The 23430-nt window shown below is 37.2% G+C and overlaps 1 protein-coding gene across 2 annotated transcripts in view; it reads right to left on the bottom strand.

Annotated features, from left to right (window-relative positions):
- The window catches only part of myo18b (myosin 18b), a 281470-nt gene that overhangs the window by 9785 nt on the left and 248255 nt on the right, over positions 1 to 23430 (bottom strand). For both annotated transcript variants that reach the window (XM_018090002.2, XM_018090005.2), the window contains exons 41-42: positions 15995 to 16128; positions 11609 to 11773 (exon numbers count right to left, since the gene is read on the bottom strand). In XM_018090002.2, coding sequence (XP_017945491.2) covers positions 11609 to 11773; positions 15995 to 16128 — 299 coding nt within the window. The remainder of the gene's footprint in view (positions 1 to 11608; positions 11774 to 15994; positions 16129 to 23430) is intronic.

The raw sequence follows: 23430 nt of genomic DNA, 5'->3' as shown, positions 1-23430 counted from the left end.
AAAAGTCCTATGGCACAGCGATCCTTGAATCATTAATGCTGCCTCACTTCACTACCAACTACGAGGGAGCCCTCCGGGTGGAATTCCCCCCCAACCGAGGTCAACCGATTGACCTTCCCGAAATCCTTGCAGGATTCTGATAAGTTTATACCATTTGTTGGATCAATGTTTTACTGTTATAGAAGTTTCCCCCCTTGTTTCTTTTATGCTGTTACTCTTGTGGGTATAATTAATGGTCTCTTTACACGGTATCCTATGAGCCTACTCCTTAAGCTTTATTGTCTTACATACTATGTCTTTAAAATGTATATCTCATAACGCCAAAGGCCTGAACTCCCCCACAAAACGTTCGCTGGCATTCCGGCATTATAATAAATTGGGAGCTGACGTTCTTTTCCTCCAGGAAACTCATTTTTCCATCACCTCCATACCTAAATATTTCCACCACTCATACCAACTTGTTTATACTGCCTGTGCCGAAAAGAAACATAGAGGAGTAGCTATAGGCATCCATAAAAAAGTAAACTTCCAAACCACTACTATAAAATCAGACCCGGAAGGCAGATTTTTAATCCTAGTGGGACAAATACAGGATACCCCAATAACTCTGGCAACAGTTTATGGCCCTAACGAAGGCCAACAAACATACTATAGGGATTTTTTCTCTATCCTGGAGGAAAAGTGCAGAGGTCCCCTAATACTGGCTGGTGACTTTAATGAAGTACCCCACCCAAATATAGACCGACAACCCAACCCAGTATCCAAACGTAACCGAAAAAACAAACACTATTTTGCAAAGTTAATGGACAAATATCTCTTGGTGGACGCATGGAGGGAACAACATCCATTTAAGAAAGATTTTACGTTTTTTCCCACTCTAGAATTGACATGTTCCTAATTCATAAGCTGATATCCCCTAAAATATCCCAGACAAAAATCCTCTCCTGCTCCTGGTCAGACCACTCCATTATTACCCTAACATTAGCCAGCTTAGCCCAAAAGCCCTCAAACATCACCTGGCGATTAGATGACTCCCTCCTATCTAACCCACAACATCAACAAACAATAGAGTCAGAACTAGAATCATACTTCTCCCGCAACAATACCCCAGATATTGCTAGCCCAACTCTATGGGCAGCACACAAAGCTTACATTAGAGGGATCCTGATCCAAATCAAAGCTAAAACTAACAAAGAAAGAACCAAAACCATTAGTCAGCTGAACAACAAAATGCAACGACTAGAGGACCAGCTCAAAACTAACCCTAATAACACCAAATCTAAAAAGGAACTAGAAAAAAACAAAACAGAACTTAACCTACTCCTAACAGAGAAAGAAATCACAAAATTACAATGGACAAAACAAAAATTCTATAGAAAGGCTAACAAGGCCGACACAATGATGGCCCGTCAATTATCAAATAAATTTAACAGATCCCCCTTCACCCAAATTAAATTAAAAGACGGATCCCTGACAGCAAACCCAGAACGAATCACTCAGGAATTCGCAACGTATTACCACACACTGTATCAAAAACATAAAGACCCAAACCCAACTTTACTACAACAGTTTTTAAATCAAGCAAACTTACCCTTGCTAACGCCCCAACAGAAAACACTAATGTCAGAACCAATCTCCATAGAAGAAATTAAGGTAGCCATAAAACAACTGAAAGTAAATAAATCCCCAGGCCCTGATGGGTTCACAGGAAAATATTATAAACTATTCGCCCCCAAACTGATCCCATGGTTACACCTATTATTTAACGATATAATGACTAATAAAGGCAACTTTAGCAGAGATGACTTACAAGCACAAATAGCCGTGATACCTAAACCGGAGAAGGACCACACTAACTGTAAAAATTTCCGCCCCATATCAATACTAAACCTAGACATCAAAATACTAGCTAAAATAATAGCCTCAAGACTCAACCAGTTCCTAGGACAACTTATCCACAAGGATCAGTCAGGATTTATCCCAAAACGACAGGTCACTGATAACATCCGCAAAATCATAAATCTCAAACATATAGCAAAAATGAAAGATGCTCCCTCCATGCTTTTATCATTAGACCTAGAAAAAGCATTCGATTCGGTCTCCTGGCACTATCTGTACCAAGTGTTATCTGCCTATAATTTTCCCATCCCTTTTCTCTCCGTAGTTAAGGCCCTTTACAACTCCCCTACAGCTAAAGTCAGCCACATGGGGTTCCAATCAGACGCATTCCAAATTGGCAGAGGGACTAGACAGGGATGCCCCCTGTCCCCTCTATTATTTGCCTTGGCACTCGAACCCCTAGCCCAACAACTAAGGCTAAACAAAAAAATCTCAGGTATAATAACAGGGGACTCTGAATATAAATGCACAATGTATGCTGATGACATAATAATGACAATGTCTAATCCCATGACTTCTCTCCCATATCTATATGATATTCTCTCTGACTTTGCTAAGATTTCGGGGCTTAACATTAATCCCTCTAAGTCAGAAGCCTTAAGTATAAACCTCCAGCCCCATCTTAAAAAATTATTAGAAATTAATTTTGAATTCAAATGGCAAACCAAAACTATAAGATATTTAGGTGTCTTGATATCAACTGACTACAGATCTTTAGCCAAAGAAAATAGAACAAAAGATCTTAAATATGGTGAAGTCATGGGAAAGACTTAAATTATCCTGGCTTGGGAGAGTAACCGCACTGAAAATGTCTGCCCTTCCCCTACTTTTATATTTGTTCCGCACGCTCCCAACCTCCCCCCCTAAGGACTACATAGAAAAAATGCAAAAGACTTTCACAAAATTTGTCTGGAATGGGAAAAGGCCGCGAATCAATCACGTTACAGCTTGCCGCAACCGACACAAGGGTGGCCTAGGCATCCCCAATTTGAAAGGATACTATATTGCAGCACAACTGTCCCAAATGATACCTTGGCACTTACCTGAAGATAAACCAATATGGGTAAAGATCGAACAAGACTCTCTGCCTAATATATCCTTACGGAACATACTATGGACAACCCACTCTACTCTTCAGACACAAACAAATCCTATAATAACTCATCTGGTCAGACTCTGGGACAGATCAAAGGAACCCTACAAACTCTGTTCCCCACATAAACCAGTTGCAAGCCTTATCAACAACCCAGATTTCGATCCAGGCCAGTCATCAGGAGCTCTTCATTGGTGGAAACAATCCAACCTAGACACTATACACTCACTAACCAGCAGCAACATACTTCTGCCTTGGTCAAGACTCCAGGACAATTATAAAATTCCACAACATGAATGGCTTCACTACCACCAAGTAGTGAGCTACATCAGATCCCACCATAAGGGCAAACAATTCCCCCTACCCACAGCCTTCGAAAGACTATGTCTGCAACTCACTACGCTTAAAGGGGCATTATCCTATTTATACGATACAGCAACCCACCTAACTCCAATTAAGGAATTAAAATTTGTACAAACCTGGGAAAGTACGCTGCGTCTGTGTTTCGATGAAGATACCTGGCGAGACATCTTCAAAAACACAGTCACGTGCTCCATAAATGTGCTGACTCAGGAAACTTCCCAAAAGGTCCTACATCAATGGTACCTGGTACCAACTAAAGTCTCTAAGTGGTATCCTTCAGCATCCCCATCATGCTTCCGAGCATGCAACCAACAAGGCACGTTTATGCACACTTGGTGGGACTGCCCAGTTGCAGTACGGTACTGGATCAGAATCTACACTTTAATAACGGCAGTAACTGGCCTCTCATTACGAAAGAGCCCAGCAGAAGCTCTGCTCAACAAAAACATTCCCAGTGGCAATAAATACCTGAGGAAATTAATCACCCACATTTTTTCAGCAGCGAAACAAACAATAGCCAAAGCCTGGAAATCAGCAACTCTGGATATAAACTCTGTCAAAACTAGACTAGATAATATGCTAATTATGGAAAGGCTAACAAGTATCTCAACAGGCCAACTAAAAGTTCACAACAAAATCTGGGCCCCCTGGATGACTTACAGAAATATTTCACTACACCCATAAGATTAACCTGGAAAGGATACCTTCTGAAGACATACTGAAACATCAAAAGACAAGACCTGATTATTTACCTACAGGACAAAGTTCGACAAACATATACCCACAAGAACTCTTCCCCTAAGTTTACCGGTTACTCTCCCATTTTATTTTATCTTGCTCTATCACTTAAATTTATTCTTTTACCCTGAACTGCCTTTTCCTCTTTTATCCCCTTCCTCTACCCCCCCCTCCTCTTTCCCTATGTTTATGATTATGTATAAATTTGCTTGGCACCCTGGGATAACCCAAAAGGTGCTCCTCTGTATGCTTTACTTTCAACCACAAAATAAAAACATTTAAACAAAAAAAAAAAAAAAAAGCTTACTTAGGGGCACATTTACTAACCCACGAACGGGCCAAATGCGTCCGATTGCGTTTTTTTCGTAATGATCGGTATTTTGCGTTTTTTTCGGAAATTATCGCGTCTTTTTCGTTACCAATACGATTTTTGCGAAAAAACACGAGTTTTTCATAGCCATTCCGAAAGTTGCGCAAAATCTGGCGATTTTTTCGTAGCGTTAAAACTTGCGCGAAAAGTCGCAATTTTTTCGTAGAGTTAAAACTTGAGCGAAACGTCGCGCCTTTTAAGTTTTAACGCTCACGTTTTTTCGCGCAAATCGTATTGGTAACGAAAAAGTCGCAATAATTTCCGAAAAGTCGTAAAGACACCGGAAAAATCGCAAAAAATACGAAAAAGTCGCAAAATGTTCGTTTTCCAATCTGAATTTTTCCAATTCGGATTCGAATTCGTGTCTTAGTAAATCAGCCCCTTAGTCTTTACCTTTACTTTACCTTTAAAGTAGTTGAGGTTTTTTTTTAAGGATTTATTTGACAGTGGTTATATTATTCAGATTTTAATAAACAAGTAAATAAGGTACCATTCAAGTTTCTTTTTAATCTTGTTGTTAAAAAAATACAACATTTACAAACATTTTTATAAGTAATCCCCTAAATTATTTATAGAACAAAATCTTTAATAACATTTAATAAATGTGGGGAAGTGTGGGGCAATGAATTTGGTCTCTGTCACACTTTGTTCTTAATAGCGTTCCTTGCTTTTCTGTTCAAATCATTTTCTTTATAAAATTTTCTATAGCATTCAAGTAAAATTGTAATGTACATCATCTTTCTTACAAGTTTAGCAGTCTTCAATAAGAATGGTATTAATTTTTATGCTGCTATTCAAGATGGTGCTATTGCTTCAAGGCATACACACAGGCACACTCCCCAGCTGCCACTGACTGTATTATATGTCACATACAGTTAAATATGTAAAATATATGCAAAATTGTAGCTCACTAGGATCTCATCTAATGGAATATTGCTGAAGACATATTCTCATGACATTGTTTATATCTACTGTCCCCTTTGTTTCTATATGGCTAAATGACAGTCCATTCCCTATTATCATCAATATAGTAAATTATATAGTTTATTTACAAAGCAATATTTTTGTTTAGTGTTAAAGGGGACCTGTCACCCTCAGAAAAAACTCCAAATTCTTTTCTATGCTAGTCGAGCAAAGTAAACCTTATTTACACTATACAGATAGTATAAATCTCGTTGCCTTCAGTCTTGGAACTATTCAATCACAGCCAGCAGGCAGGCACCATTTTGTGGACACTGTTAGTAAGGCAAGCTTTGCATCACACAAAAATCTTGTTGGAGGACCAGATGCCCATACCCATGCACTGGCTACATAATTAGGTGATGGGGAGGGAGGGGAAAAGTGTGAAGTGCAGTGACATCTAGGAAGTGCTGAATGGAAAGCTAAAGGTATTGTCTAGGCATAGAGGCGGGGCAGGCAATATATGATTGACAGCTGGGATTTTTAAATGTCTTTACAATGGGTATTTAAAAAAATTAATTTGGGTTTCATGTTTAACTTGGAAAGGGCTTTTATTATTCAGCTTTTTATGTCTGGGTGACAGGTCCCCTTTAAGCAAAAATGGTAAACACACTAAAAACTCAAGACAAAGAGCTACTAAGAACTTGATGCCAATTAATGTGCCCATTAACAAAGTTGAAATTTTACTGTGTACATTATTCTGTGTTCATAAATTATTTTTACAAGCGCAAAATTCAGGCACCAATCAGCATGCTCTTTTACCCACAATGCAGGAGATAGTCAGAATTACAGTACAGTAGTCAGTGCCTGCAATGTAGCATCTGCTTGGGTAAGCTGTGATCTGCAGAGCTTTCTTTGTCACTGCCTTTGTTAATACATGGTGTAACTTCTGGTACATGGAATCAGTAATGACATTATTGTCTCAGTTGGTGCTATGGCTGTAAGACACTTGTGGGCATATTTATTAACACTGGAGACAAACATCATCGGTGATATTGCCTGTAGCAACAAATCAGATCTTTGCTATTGTTTTCTAGCTTGTAGGTGACTGTTCAAATCTAATCGCTGATTGGCTGCTATGGCCAACATCATCAATGATGATTGTCACCAATGTCAATAAATACATCCCCTGGAATAACTAAACTGACAGTTTTTCCAGCTTTCCCTTATTTTGATCAATGCATGCTCAATTGTGCATCCATTAGAAAACATTGTCCTTGTGGTTGTGTTGGAAAATGAGCCCCTGTAAACTGTACATTAATCAAATTTTCTGCTGCTATATATGCAAAAGTTTGAACAAGTTTGATTGGCAGTGCTAGTGCACATCTTTTTTGGATTTGGTAAATACCAGTACTTCCACAAAAGGTTAGGCTGAATACAAAACCAGATCTGAACCTTTATTTGCTTATTAAAATTTGAGCACGACAAAATGAGCACAAACCGGTTGTGAGCACAACCGTTGACTTTAATTGTCTACAAACTGTTTGTATTTGGTGCAGCTGAATAGTATGTATGTATGTATGACTTTATTTATAAAGCGCCACAAAGGCACGCAGCGATGTACAGTCTTACAAAATACAAAATTACACACAGGGAGGACAAGTGTTATAATAAATAAATACAATAAATATATATTAATGCACAGGGAATAAGAGCCATATGGTATAAGACATAGTAGGAAGAAGGTCCCTGCCCTGTAGAGCTTACAAACTAAGTTAAAATACAAATATTGCTAAATATCGCCATTTTATTTATTTTTTTGCTGAATCCCTAAAGGTAGCCTCGATTTCGTGCATATCCCATTATCATAGGTAGCCCTTATACCACACTATCATTGCATATAACAAATAAGGAGTCTCAGGACTGTACCCTTGATGTTACCCACAAGTGGACATGTAACCAAGCAACTAACTATTGTAAATGAAAGTAATTATTGCAATCAATGATACCAATGGCTACTGATTTTTAAAGTACTATTTTATGCTCTGGTTGTAAATCCAAGTAGTCTAAAGGGATCTTTTTCTTGCACTTGCAGTATACTTCCCTTCTGTAACAATGCTAATTCTTATTGATCATGTTCAAACTTGGCTTAGTTAAAATGGACACAATCCTTAATGGGAACAATTTCAAAAACAGATGTGTGTAGTGTAGTTCACAGGAGTCTTTTTATCCATCCACCCCAAGGAAATGTGTTATGAGAACAGTTTCAGCAGATTCATCTTGTAATTCCTATCATAGCCTTTGCTGAGCAAACGTGGTAAAACCACCAGGGATGAGGTGTTTAAAATGGATGCAGAAGCTCAAGGTGTACAATACATTCCTTTCAAAACCATTACCTTAAATACATGTACGATTTAACCTCTATGGAATGTAAGATTCATTATGATAAGTGGCAAGGGGATCTAGTGAAAGGCATGTACCTGCTTTCACCTATAATAGCTATTTTTCTTTTATACTGCTAATGCAATGCCTTACTTCTAATCTCAGACTTTATTTTCTTTCACTCTAGCAGATGTGGAAAAAATGCAGAGGAAAAAAATGACTGTAAAAAGCTGTAATTTATTTCTAGCTATTTTCTGTAAGGGCTGCATGTAAAATGAAAAATGATTTACAATCTGCAAACAGAATGAAGTAGGTTTATAAAATCCAGGCAAGAACCGCTCACTGAGAATCAAATGTCCACATTTAAAAAAAAACAATTTTGCAAAAAAATATGTGAAAGACATGAAAACTGAGGAGCAATTATCTGACATGTTTATTTTGCATTGCCTGGGGACTATATATTTGCTTAAATGGCAGCAGCAATAGGTAAGGGTGAATTTGCTTGATGCTTCTAAAAACCCTACCTATCATAGCTTTCAGCTCCTTTAGAATTGATTGTGATAGCTAATAATGACCAACCAGTAGTGATGAGCGAATATGTCCCGTTCCGCTTCGCCATCAAATTTGCGAAACGGCAAGAAAATTTGCAAAACAGTGACAAATTAGCGAAACGCATTTGTCGGGCAATTTTCTTTTGTCACCTGCATCTATTTTTTTGACGCGACCACGCACACATTTTACATGACCAAGCCTCTTTTTTTATGTGGCCGCAGCCAATTTGATGCGCAACAAAAAAAAATTCCGCTCGACTAATTTTTCCGCAACAAATCTTCAAGGAAGTTTCGCAAAACAATTCGCCAATGGCGAAATGAGGAAATTCGCTGCAAATCCATGCCCGGCAAAAAAATTTGCTCATCACTACCAACCAGTAGTTCATTGGGATAGATAATAATGACATCAGCCAGTAAGCCCAAGCTAGCCTAGGTGCAAGCTCTAGTCACTCTAACCACTAGCAATCAAGGGAGGCTAAGGCCAAAGACAATTGAAATAGCCCCACTCTGCTACTCTCTGCCCAGTGTCAAGGAATACCTACACTGGTCAAACTGGTGGCAAATCTTAATACATATGATTATGCATTTTTATTAAAAACAATGGTTGAGGGTATACAAACCGTGACAAAACAAAATTGGTCTAAAGACAAAGTTTGTTGCCTGATTTGTAGTCCTCCATTAGATTTTAATGCTCAGTACTCACTGATGCTTTTTATATAGCTAGGCTAGTAGTGTATTTTTATATTCCTTCCTGTGTAAATGTGCATAGCAGAGTGCAAGAGTTCTTGCACAAGGAAAACGCTAGTGCCGTGATATAAGTTTTTATCCAATTTAAAGACCTGACCAAACATTTTAGTGTTTTTTCACCCAAAAAATTAAATTACCTTGCAGTTATCATTAGTTTTTCTGCCACACATTTAGTGGGCATATTACTGGAGCTCATGTATAAACACTGAGCAAATGTTCCTATGGCAGTAACCCATAGCAACCAATGAGTGATTACTTTTTCATTTTTTTTCCGCCACCTGCAGGCTGAACAATGAAAGTACACATTTTATTGGTTGCCATGGGTTACTGCCCTGGTGCATATTTGCTCAGTGTTTATAAAAGAGCCCCAGTATTATGTCCACTAATATGTGGCAGAAAAAATAATAATTTCTGATAGGTAATTTATCTGTTTTTGGTGAAAAAAACATTAAAATGTTATATATTCACATTTCATTTCAATATTTTCATCCATGTGTATGTCTGATGGCTATTTTAAAATTGCAAATCATCAGATCATCTGAGAAAATATGGAGCTGACCAAGGTCAAGGACCAATGTTGGCTGTGTAGATCAGAATGACCCCCACACCTTCTCGAAAAGTCATTTATTGACAGCACCAGTTCCAGTATTCAATTTGGGAATAATAATATGTTCTTCAACGTAAAGCAAATATTACATAACTACAATAAAAGCACAGACAGAATTATTTATCATTTTTGGGGATATGTTTAAGGTATGTTGTTTGAAGGTATGTTTAAGATCATTACTTGTCTACTTCATTACAGAGTGTGTAATCATATTAAGATAAAGTGTCTGTGCAATATAATCAATGTTAGCTACCAGCTGTTGGGCTGTCTATTATCTTACATGTCTATAGAGCCAGTATACTGGGTTTAGCCACCATATGGCATATTTGTCAGGGACTTGTCAGGTATTCTTCTTCAAATCATTTTTTAAGTTCATTTTTGTATGATTACAAGCAGCAACAATGTGTTTATACTAGTTTATTTTATATTTACTGTGCTGTAAAGCCATCTATATACACACTCCAAAAGCACCAAATTCAGACTTGCAGAGGATGCATTCTGATAGCTAAAACTGAACATGGAGCTTGCTTATAGTTGAGCACAAACCAAAGTGTAAATAGCATATGATTGCAGTTACTTTTCAGCTTACAGCAACAGTAGACATTTGTCAGCATAGGAATTGCATTTCAGGCTTCACAAATCATTTCCAATGAGAAATTACTCTAAGCGTCCATGAAGCCTCTCTTGATTTCTGCTCCCTGGATAGAAATTTATGGTGATTTTCCAGTGATAAAAAAGAAAGCATCCACTATGAATATAGGTTATATTGTTTCTTTTCTACATTCTTTGTTTTATATGTCAGGTAGAAAGCTACACGGAGAAAGGATAGGTGTCCAGAAGCTACCCTTGAGTAAAATCAGCATTTAGTTTGAATGTTTTGAACTTTAGCAGGGCTTTTAAAAACAGCAGTGGAAAAATATGTAATGTAATATGGGCCTATTTAGGGCTGCATTAATATTACTTTTTTGAATAAATTCCATGGCTCATCTGGAGTGTTGTGTTGGAATAATAGAGTAAATAGCAATATCAGGAAAGGATATTAACTATGCATCCCTGTAATCTTTTACTGCATGCAAGAGACTTTCATTACTTAAAAACAGGCTGACACAGAGAGACCTGAATTTCAAAAAGACAAAGTTAAAGAAGACTTGTAATCCAGTGGCTGTCTGTTTTCTTATTGCAATGTCTTTCTTTGTTTACTTCTGGTAAATAAAGAAGGCAAACATCTACTTGTTCACAAAAAGCCATTTGTCAGGTCATTACATCGCCTGTAAACCTGAACTATTCATATCACCTTTTATTGTCCTTGGACTAAGCATGACAAGAGTACAAGAGAACCAGATACAGTTTCCCATGAAATGTCCTTTCTAGCATATTGCTCTGGCCTTTGTGATCATCTATATGAAACACAAGCAAGGCTCCTGAGCTTGTTGCTACAGTGAAATATGAACCTTTTAAACAGCAAATTAAAATATGAATCTTGCTAATAAAAGCTGGGACTATAGAGTTGATGGCTGCTTAAAAGCTGTTATCTCTTCTTTATCTCACAAGAGACTATATATTTTAACATTTTGTGCAAAGCACTGGCTGCCTGTACAACCCTGTGTTGCCAATGTTGCTTTTAACATTTCTTTAAGCAGTTTAAGTCAAGAGAAAAAGCTTTTAGAACTATTAGAATAAATCATTCCATTTTTTTAAGAGGAGAAAAGTTAAATATTTTAAGAATTACCTTTGATGTTATACTCATATAGATAGCGGGTAAACATGAATAGATAGTAGGAGGGATGCATTGGTTTAGTAGGAATTCAATAAAGCCTTTGGTAACCAAGAGATTAACTTCTACAAATTTAGCAAATCAGTTAAGGTTACAGCAAACAAGAATATGTGCTTTGTCCATGATGACAATATGATCCATTGTTGAAAACCAGGATTATTGAACAATTATTATTATTTTTTACCTTAAACTTTGAAGACTCTGAGTATCAGATGCTGACTGTCTCGACAAGCGACCATCAACACTTCCTCCAGTAGGGGATGCCCAGCTAGCTGATGAATTCACCCAGGATCGGACACTTTCTGTCTGGCCCATGCTCATTACAGAGCCAATGGTAGACTCATTATCCCTAGAAACAAAACAATGGAACTTTTAAAAACAAAGCATTCTTATAGTAAGGTAAGATCATGTTAGGCCTACAATCTCTTTATCTTTTTCCGACAAATGTATGAGTTTGATCTTGTGTAATAATATTTCATTTTACACCAACGGTTAGGGGATTTTATGATTCGATAGGATTCCCTTACCAATGAAAACTTAACTTATAGTCCCCTCTTCAGCTGTACCGGCCAAGTGTTACACAGACTTTTCAATGTTTGTTATTTCCTTATTGGCAATGTGGTAAAGATTATTTATTTAGATTTTAAATAAGGAACATTTTTACCCATTCACCAGTGTAGTTACATTACACATTTCTGTGCAAGATGTCATTTTATCTCCTGCTTCAATCTTAAAGAATGGCAGCCCTGCAATATTCTATACTGATAACTCTTACATACGCTTCATTGTAATGGACAGAAAATGATTTTTGCGTTTGAAAAATAGTATCTTATTTGGAACATAAGCATTCTGTCATGTAGAATGTAATCAAAGTGACAATCACTCTGAGCGATTTCCGTCATTATGATTCAGTGTGAATGGACTTGAGAATATTATTCATGGTGTTCATGTTCAAGGTGCATGTTTTCCATTTGTCTATTTTATGACTGTTTACCAGTATATATTATTGTAGAGTCATTCTAGTTGAAACTATAGACAGTTTATATACAGTATAATAGGCCTGGCAATTATTTGTATAGTTGGTTAGACATTTACATAATGTAGGGACCCATAAGGTCAACATGCCCTATGGCTTTAGACCCTACAACTTCCTAGTCTATGCTGTTGCTGGGCAAAGACACATGTATCAGTTTATAGTTTTGCTTATGTGTCTTATTGGTTAACAGGGAGACCACTCCCATGGCACTCTAGTATATTGCTTAGCAGGGGGTGGGTCTTCCTCTTTGGCTGCATCTGCTGACCCAGGTGAAAGTTCCACTGAGCCTGGGATCAACAGGGCCCCAGTAAAGCCTTCTACCCTAAAGTCAGCATCTAGCTCTAGTGAAATCGGGGACAGGGACCCCATGAATGAAGAGTAGTAAGTATCAGGATAATTTATAAGAGCACTTTCGAGGAAAGTGAGATAATGAGATTAGTTAGAGCAGTTTTGGCTCCAACCAGGAGAGAGTAGCTGGAAGTATTCTTCCCTACGGGCATTGTTGCTTTGAACACGACACAGTTAAGACACAGGTATCAGGTCAGTTCTTATCCCTGATCCATAGTTGGCTATGAGGGATCCTCGGCAAGTAAGGGACACCCTGAGGATACAGATACAGGCTACTCTCCACTGGGAGGCAGTGCTGGTTGGTGGTCCTTACCCATCCCACCTTTGACTGAGGTGGGCTATACGGGTGGACACCATATTTTTCTACCTTCTGTGCAATTACCTGATAGCTCCTCTGTGTGAGTATATTGTAATAACCCTGAATATTGATTGTCTCTGACAATCAACCAATTCTATTGCTCAACTTCAAGAACCTTCTGGCGCCAATTTGTTACTCTGCACTGCACACAGTTACAGTGGGTTGTAGTTTCACTACACCATAGCTCCGTTTGGTCACTTCCACTTAGCGAAGGCCCATCCTGAAGGATTGAGTCGCATGTACCCCATGCTCTCAACCTACACTAGGCACGCTGTTGGCTTGGTTACAGACAAGAAGGGGTTACAGTAACTAAGGAGTTGTGCAATATGCACAAGTATAACATTTTTGCACAAACTGACATGATTTTTACCCATAATGCAGCTTTAGTTTCCTTGTGTCCATGAGCGGTTTTGCACTCACCATAAGTTGTCAAGGAGACTTGACCAACATCAATGGAAGCTCAAAGGCCATTTTTTCCCTGGTGGATTTGCATTTATAAATGAGTACAATAGGAAAACATTAACCTCTCACTACAGTTTTTTTTAATTCTATATATATAGTCATTTTATGCTGATGAGTTCTAGCTTATAAAGAGAGCAGAGCAAAGTGTCACAAGCACAGAGCAAAACTAATCCACCCTGATGTGTTTCATAACCGAGGTCTTTATATGTCAGTAACGCACTTCATTGCTCTCTTGAGCTGCTGTCAGATAACATGAATAGTAGGCTAATTAAATATGATGAGTTGCAATGTTTAGGAAAGTTTCATGCATGCCTATAACTGCTTAAGGTTGAACTTTATTCTTAGAGAGGCTTTGACATTTTTTCTACAAGTAGAATATCCATGACAACGATTATCTCTGCAAATCCCAACACTTGCTACCACCACCATCGAGTATAAAGCCTGTTGTCTCTAACCTTCAAACCAATTCACATTTATGCTTCTATTACATTTACATTCTCTCTTTATGGTATTCTCACTGCTGCTTAGATTCCTCTCACAATCTTCTTATTGCTCTTATCATTTACCTCTTTGTATAAATTAAGAATACTTTAGAACTTCACTCATTTGCTGGAATACCTTTCAAAAGTGTAAATATTTTTTAAATGTGCTTTTAGATATGCCTATTGGCATCTTTCAATAATAATATAAAAGGTTCATTCCTATTGTTTCCAGATTGTACCATCAACTCCAGCAGAGGATAACATAGGACTGAATATATTACTTCATAAGCTTTAATGCTATGAAATGTTTGAATTCATATCATTGATAATAATGGAAATAAACATTTCAAACAGGAAGAGAATATGCCTGGTAAACAATCAGGAAGGAGTTTTTCCCTCTTGGAATTTTTAGTCTTCCCAGTAATACCTAAGGTGTTCTGCAAATAATCAACAAAAAGGGTCTTTAAATTATCTGGTTGCTGGGGACCAAATGGAAAGTTGCTAAGAATAGGGAGTTTTATACTAATAGTCAACTTAAAGGGGAACTAACCCTTTAAAAATCAGGACATCAGTTTGCATCTCTCTCCAATAATTCTGTCTAGTTGAACAGTCTGATTTGCATTGAGTGTTTCCACTGTGGGAGTCAGCTAACAGGGCACTACAAATAGGAGCAGCATGGGAACAAAGTGTTTGCTGACTTAAAAAATAAAAGATTTAAAATGTACCCAATTAGAAGGCACAAGAAGAGAGAAATAAATACCAGATTAAGTGCAAGGTATATCACAGATTCTTAGGTCCCATCACTTTGTGGACAATTGACACAGTATTTAGTAATTTACAAGTAATACACAATGGTCTACAGTTGTATAATGGCATGATGCTGTTCCCCCAATAAATAACCCCCACCTCATTTTTAAGAGGCACAGATGCCATTTTAAAGCCCTCCATTCATACCCAAAAGGTATATACAGAATAAATATATCAAAAAATGTGCAGAAAACTATTTGGGAATGCCAAGTTATACTGCAGGAACTGATAAACTGATGAATAAAACAAATACCAAGTTTAAAAATGTTTAAAAGTTTATAAATCTCTCTGGCAAATGATAAATTGGTCACATTTATCAGAATGTACCTGTACCTGGCTAAGCTCTGTATAGGGGTATTGTACAGTGTGCCAGTCCTATTCTGTTCTACTCTAAAGAGAAGCTGGACAGGAAAGCTAAAGGAAAAAGAAACAGCGAGACATATTGATAAACTTCTACAGCATGGTTACTGCCTGAAATTGCTCTCAGTAAATAGAACTCAGAGCAGATTGTGCAATAAATGAAATTTGACATGCAAACACAGGGCTTTTATTGAACCAGGGAGCAATTTATCCTACATCTTTAATCTGTCTTGTTGAAGCCATTGTCTTCAGGAGACAAAAAGTACCCAAGAAAGAATTGTTTTAATTTGCTAACAAATTGAAAGTATTTTACATTTCTTAGTAATTCATAGGATGAGCCTAATAAATCACAGTAATGGAGGAGGCTTTTGGTCTCATTCCCATTCATTTTTCAGGCTCTTCCTAAAATCTTACATTGGTAACCTGAATATTGTCAGACAAACTCGTGTGATCTTCTATCCTGCCACTGTTCTTTCCCTACAGTCACTAAATTATTTGTTGGTGCACAGCTGCAGTGTATCTAGATAGGGACTTGTTGAAAGTTGAAAGATGACAGGCAAAGGGGAAAATGAGATGAAAGAGAAGACAATAAGGAAAGTAGAGGATAAATACACAAAGCAAATTGATGGGGAGAAGAAAGGGTGGAAAAGAACTAAAATGACATTGGTACAATATATGTTACTTAAGACTGCCTTTTCCTGCACATTGATTAGTTACCTTTCAGTGTCACTGTCATCACTGGATTCCACTTCTTCTAGTGCAGCCTGAAGATCTGCAATACGTCTAATTGATGTCTCAAGATCAGCTTGCAATGTCTGCCTCACCGCTGAGAGTTCATAGACCTGTGTCTCCTACAAAGAATAACAATGCGAATCAAAACTGGAATGTCAGTGTGGCAGAAGTATATTTCCTTCATGTATGCAAATTATTATTTTTGTATTTTCATTTCCATTCCAAAATAAGGCCAGGAATTATTCTGCCTCTTACGATATTAATCTCTGGAGAAACATGTTATACCTCTTCCAGATTAAAGAGATACTTTATAGAAGGTGATCTACCTGTATGAACCCTGGTCTTGCCTCAGGTTAGGTTATAATATTAGGCGCCACTGAAGTTACCACATCAATTTGTATGTTATTTACAAAAAATTAGCAAACATCACTTTTCCAGCCACCCATTCAGTATTTATCGAATTAACTGTCTGCAAAGGCTGAATATTAATAGGCTCTGTACCTCACTCCTGCGTCAGGTTAGAGGTTATAAAGAATATGTAAACAACTCCAAAAAAAATAAGTGTTTAGCAAATTTGTTACATGCATTACAAAATGTGTTGTGCACCACAGATGTGCCTGTACACCTACAACTCCTCTAGACGAAGGAGAGCCTGACTGTGTATATCAGTCTTTTCTTTTTGCTTTTTCTTAATCGGACCCAGAATAGCATTTTAATCTACTAGCATTTCCTCTACTGCCTTGTATTCAAATCCTTCCCTGGAAATGCAGAGAAACACACACAAATGGTGCATATTTGCTTTGGATTTGTGCATGAATTCCTCTGTAGCACAATTCCCCATGCTGGGAAGATATTCTTTACTACACTGCACAATATCCGCAGATGGGTGAGTGGGTAGATATTTGGAAAAAGAAAAAAAATGACACAGTGAAAGAAACTCTGTGAGATGCCAGGGCTGGAAAGTTATTTTTAGCATAACGCATACACATAAGTAGAAAAATACTTGAGCAACTGGTAATTTTCTGTTACTGTGCTATGAGAATTAGGCACCCCTGTGTTGTAAGTGAAAATGCAATTTCTAGAAAAGTTTGAGGGAAGAGTTGGAAGCCATTCTGCTTGTTCCGCCGCTACCCGTAAAGTTTGTTTCCAGTTGAAATGCAAAGACTCGTGTGACAATTTCTATTGCTCAGTGCAAAAGTCTAATGAATATTACATATATTTTAAGCATCCTACTAACTGAACTCATAAATAATTTCTTCTCCTAATACAGAGAAGCAAACACATAGACTGCACAACTGTTTGCCACATCCTTAGTGTGATGAACTGGAAATTGTGATGTGAGGCATTTTGCAAATAGTTCCCCTGAAAAGCTACACATACAACAAAGTGCACCTTGCACATTTAACATGATTAAAGCTGCCAGCTGTAAAATTGCCATCTCAGAGGTGACAGGGTGAAAAATGATTTGTGGTGCATGTAGTGACAGCCCAGGGAACCGCAGCCAGCGGACTGTCACAGTAAATAACAGAAACCCTGCTACTGTGAAGTAAACTGCCTTGAAGGCAATGGCAAGAAACTTACCAGAAAAAAAAATAATAATTTAGAAAGTAAACAGTAGGCAAACATTCACATGGTTCTTCTATAGAAATTATTACTGTTCCTGTTTGAATGTTAGGTACAACTGGAACATTTCCGTTGATGGTCTAACAGAGAAATCTGACTTCCAGCAATTGGAGGAATGAGGGACAAGCACTCTACTGGGCTTGTGAGGGTAAAAGAGTAGACTCCTTGGTATATATTAATTTGCAGTCAGTTCAGCACAGTCCATTTTCCTTTTAGTAATTATGCTTAATATCACGTGATCTGGTATTCCTGTAATTTTGTAGCAGCTTCTATTTAAACTTCACTTACTAGTGCCCTTTGGTTACTAATGAAGGAGTAAGTTGGACATTTGCAGCTGCCAGAAAAGCTTCACAGAAGTGATGTGTCAGTGTTGCTTTAATCGTGGGAGATTTTAATTATGCAGATATTGATTGGCGTAATGGAATTGCCAGAGCATCCAAGGAAAACAGGCTTTTAAATTGGCTCCATGAGTGTTTATTCTAGAAGAAGATTTAGCAAAATGTGCTCTTTTGGATCATGTTATGTAATCTTAATAACAGAAACTGGAGGCATATTTGATTTTAAGATATATAAAAGGTCATGTACTACAAATAGAATTATATGAGCCTCTTTTAATATCATGTTAGGTTCTGTCCTGGGTTCTCTGGTGCCCTAGTTAGCACGGCTGGTTTTCATCACAGCTTCCTGTAGCTCAGGCATGCACTCGGGCACAATGGTTTCATGCCTATTGACACACTTCTCAGTTCCCCATGATAAAGCTGACACCTGTTTCATTGTAGCACCCGCCTAATCCATGTTTCACAGACTCATCTCTTGATTCTGACCTCTGCTTGTTATATGGATTTCTGCTGTCTTTTCCCTGCCCTGACCTCTGCCCAGAACTCAGACTAGAGGCCTTTGGATTCCTTTCAATAAATAAAAACTCCCAGGTTGAGGTTATTCATATTACAGAAGATTATGGTTGATCCTCTAAAGAGAACCCTCTTTTCCCTATAAGGAGGCTGTGTCAGCTTGAAGAGGTTGTAGGGGTCATTTATTATATCTGATGCTACAAGTGCTAGAGTGCAACGTTTTAAAAACATGGAGGTTTGTGCCTTTCCTGAGCTATGTAAACATTTGTGTACTACAGTTAGCAAACCAATAGCGCTTTTAAATGGTTTCAGATGTACCACAATTCTTATTACAAGATTTAAAATGCCCAATTATGCAAAAGGTATTCAATTAAAATAAGAATGAAAAAATTTGTTTTTTTCTGGGTATTTTCTTCATCCAAAAAATCCCCAGTAAATTTGCCTCAGGTGCAACTGCTATCCTAGTTTTACTGAATATTAAAAGTACATTCTGTGTGTTAATTAGTAATAAAAATGATTTATTGTAATCTGTCTTTTGATTGGATTATTCCATGAAAGGAGAGTTTTGCCCAAGAGAAAAGTCCCTACGAACAAAAAGGGTTATTTATCGAAGTGTCTTGGCTGTAGTACTTTTACAGAGGTTTTTTCTATGTAATATAATGCTGTTTTTCCCGGCTTTGCCGCTTAAAGCTTTTCATCATTACAAACTAAAGTGGCAGTGGAACATTGTTGTCAGCAACATATTGTGCTGGAGTTAGCTGCAAGCTCCTCTGGAAGCTACAATGCTGTGATTATGTATAGAAAAGAAATACTTATTGACAACAATGTATATAGTCAAATACAGACTCGGTGCACATTGCTGAATAAAATAAATGTATATAACAAGCTATAGATAACTGTATCATACAGCTTATGAAATTATAAAAGAGATATTCAGCTGGAATTGGGAACTGATCTCTATATTCCATCCTACAAATGCATTTTAAATCAGCCAAACAATGGCAAATTGACAGTTGCATCCGTGTATCTGTGAACAAAAATGAGTGAACTTTCCAAATACAGTTTTATTTAACAGGTGATTGTACAAGAGCAAAAAGTTCTGCTGTTTCCAGCACCTCCAAATAGGGCTCAATCTATATCAGTTATTTCACTTTTAATAATGTATCACACATGCTAGATGGAAATTGACCAAATTGTTATCCCTGAATGTACATCAAAGATCATCAAGGATTAATGATTCAGATGGGTGTTAGTGCTCAGTGCTGCTTCTGAGCACCCCACTGAAATACTTGAATGTATAAAGCATTCCAACACATTTGGCTTCTTACTAAAATGTAATATGTGTAGGGATGAACAAATTTTTTCGGCAGGCATGGATTTGCTGCGAAACTCCACATTTGCCATAGGTGAATTTTTTTAATGAAACTGCTGCAAAAATTTGCTGTGACAAAAATTCCCCAAGTGAGGGAAAAATTGTGGTCACATCAAAAACGTTGCGGTCATGTCAAAAAGTTTTGGTTGCATTAAAAAAAAAGTTGTGTGCATCAACATGTTGCTCACCATCCCCATTTAATGTTGCTTCCAGTGGCATCAAAGCAGGTGCACATTTTTAAATTTCTGGCTTGGAGGCAAGTTTTGGAAGCACAGAGACACAGTTTTACTCCAAGCAGATTCTCCAACAGGCCAGCAGTCCACAGGGGTTACCAAATAGCCAATCACAGCCCTTATTCAGCACACCCAAAGAACTTCTTTTTATGCTTATGTTGCTCACCAACACTTTTTACATCTGATTATAGCTCACGGGTTAAAAAGTTGGGCATCCCTGAGTTACTGTATACACTTGAATGATTTGTGCATCTTTCTGCACATTAGGGGGCACTACTGTAACATCTTCACTACATATATCCAAATTCTGATGACTAGTCGTCATACATATCTTCCACACACTAATAAATTCTGCTGCATAATGCTTAGTAGTTTGAAGAAGGTGAAATAAATATTTTATGTAACATGTAGTTGGGCAATGTTTAGTTCAACCAGATGATTGTTGAAACACTCTGCTAGTGCATTTATACAGGACAGTGGTACTAAAGGCTTTAGAGACAGAAAGGTGTAAATGCTGTGAGGTTATTATTATTATTATTAGAATGTAACTTAAGGTACAATGAAATCGGATAAGTTGTGCATTTGACCTCTTAAATTTTGCCATCCCCCATGTGGAGCTGCTTTAATAAAGTCTGCCCTGATTTATTGGATTAAAGGCCTTCCCAGTTGTTTTTTCCTGATGAATGTCCACCATTTATGGGTAGAAACTTTACAAGCTCAACCTGTGCAAGTGAGTCACTCCCACTATGATTTCACTCTGTAGAGCTCATGTATGAAACCAATGAGTTCCCCTTTAGCAGTAAGGATTTAGGTTCAGCATCATATGCTGAATTATATTCTACATAGAATACTCTACTCAGGGCATCACATTAACGAAGCATTGTGTACTGGCAAACAGAACATAACCATGCAGTGTTAATATATAAATGGTTGTGTTCCATATGTACAAATGTGAAACATCTTTGCTAAAATCTTCTTCACTATATGTGTGTGTGAGAGATTACAAACTATTAAGTGTATCTTTTGCCTTTTATGTGTTTATAGATTTCCTGGTTCCCTTCTCTTGAGTTTTATTGTGCAGTTATTTCTACCATAACATTACCTAAGGAGATCTTCTTCCAAGTTACAAGCTTTCTAGGCCTATAAAATCATGTGTGTGCAATTTTTATGATGCACGCTTTGGAAAAGGTAGGTGAAAAAGTTGAGTTTTATGCTTTTCACTTTCAACAAATAGTAATGTATTTGACATAACAACCAGAATATATAAATGCTATTGTGTAGAATGCTTGGGACCTGGGGTTTTCCAAATAAGGGGTCTTTCTATAATGTGAAGTATGTGCTACTAAAAAAACCAAAACATTTAACATAAAAAAGTATTGTTTTGCCCCATGGAAAGGGGTTTTACTCTTTCTTATTTAACATCAAATGCAGGGGGTTTGTCTAATTATTACAGACAATAAGCAAAAATAAGGGAACTCCTTGAAATAGGGCAATATGATAAGTGGCATCACTGTAAATTAGTGCTTTCTGCATAACAGGTTTCTGCATAATATATGACATTCCCGCTGTTTTTTTTGCAGCAATTTCGTTTTTCTTTCTATATGGAAGAACTTCTTTTAGATTATGTTAATTCACAGTAGTTCTAATTTTAATGGTAAAGCTTTCCCCATATCACTTCTTGTTATCTAAAATGCTCATCAGGATATTTCCCTGGAGGAAGGCAAAGAAATTGTATTACAGCTATGCAAAATGATTGGGACCTGGTGATTTCTGGATATGGGGTCTTTTTCTAATGTGTAACATCAAAATGTTTTAAGCACAAAAAGCCAAATGGACTTTCTTGCTATCCATGTAGCTTTATACTGGCTTATTAATGCCATGAATAAGGTACAGTCTTACAATTAAAGAAAAAAGCAAAGTGGCCAAGAAATGAATAGGCTATGTGGGTCACTGGATATCAAATCCCATTTGTGTGTTTATATTAACTTAGGTATTTAGTGGGTTACTCCACAAAATGCTGGGATATTTAATAAAAGCAATACCATTGGTCTTATTATACCATAACTCTATAGACACCATTAAGAAATAGAAAATGATGAGCAATATAGATTAGATGGTTTTTTGTTAAAGATAATGTATAAAAATAAATGTAAAAAAGCTGACACTTGTGATCTCTGTTCGCAGGGAGGTTGCACTTATGCCTTCTTCTCTCTGTTCTTTTCCAGTTTATGCTGGAAGTGGGTCAGGCAAGCTCTGCATTAACCTGCTATTGTACCCTGAAGGTTTATAAGATATCATATAATTATGTACAAAGCTGGCACAGCAGACCTCCCTATTACTAGTTTCATTTGTTTTCATTAAGACAAATGCCCTGACCCTCTAGCAAACTTTTATTCTGCAATATTACCTCATTCTGGAAGATTTAATGGATCATATTTCAAATTACTAATAACATTTGATCTTTTTTCAATTTAGCAGTTTTAAATCTGTAATAGTGACTGAAATCAGAAACATTGTGCTTAAAACTGGTTAGCAGGTGTTTATACTACAAAGTTGTACATTTGCAAATTATAATATTAGTAAAAAGTCACAATGAACAGCTCTCGCGTTGCAAAGCACCCAAACAGAACAGAGTTCCTGTCGATCCTGTCAATTAAATCTTGCTGCCCAAGGTCACCAAGGAGTTGGCACAGGAATAAAAAGCCCAATTTGGATGCCTGCTACAAATCAACAGTTAAAATCTTAACAAATGAATGTATTTAAGTTAATTGGCTCCTGATGAAATTCACCCTTGTGTGTTGCGTGAATTTGATATTGACCCTAGTTTGTAAGCTGCCCTGGGCAAGGAAATGATTGGAATGATTAACTGTTTCTGTAAAGTGTTGCATAACCAATACCAATGCTATACTGTAAACCTTAAGGATCAAAATAAACACAAAAAAATAGCATAGCACCATTCAAGCTGGTCTAGAAAGGAAAAGGGATTATAAAAATAAGAATTTCATTGGCAGAAGACCATTGACAAGGCCATTTTAATAATACATTCTGTAACTTCATGTCAAAGAACCATAAAGCTAGCTGGCTACCAATGAGATCTAAACATGTCAATAAAGGAAGAAAATAGAACACAGCATGCCAGTAATGGCTTCGTTCACAACATGGTCAGCCCCTAATATTAATCAAGTGCAGAACTGATACAGAAAGATGTTAGCCTGTGCTGGAGGGTTTAAATTAAACAAACATAATTTCTAATCAGTGCCTTTGGTGACCTTTTCATTGTTGTCATTCCTATTTTCACATTTATTGTTAATACAAGGTAACAGCTTAAATATTGATTGATGA

The sequence above is a fragment of the Xenopus tropicalis genome, chromosome 1, assembly GCF_000004195.4.
Source record: "Xenopus tropicalis strain Nigerian chromosome 1, UCB_Xtro_10.0, whole genome shotgun sequence".
NCBI lineage: Eukaryota > Metazoa > Chordata > Amphibia > Anura > Pipidae > Xenopus > Xenopus tropicalis.
Note: the sequence above shows the minus strand (reverse complement) of the source record. Positions and strands in the feature narration are given on the sequence as shown.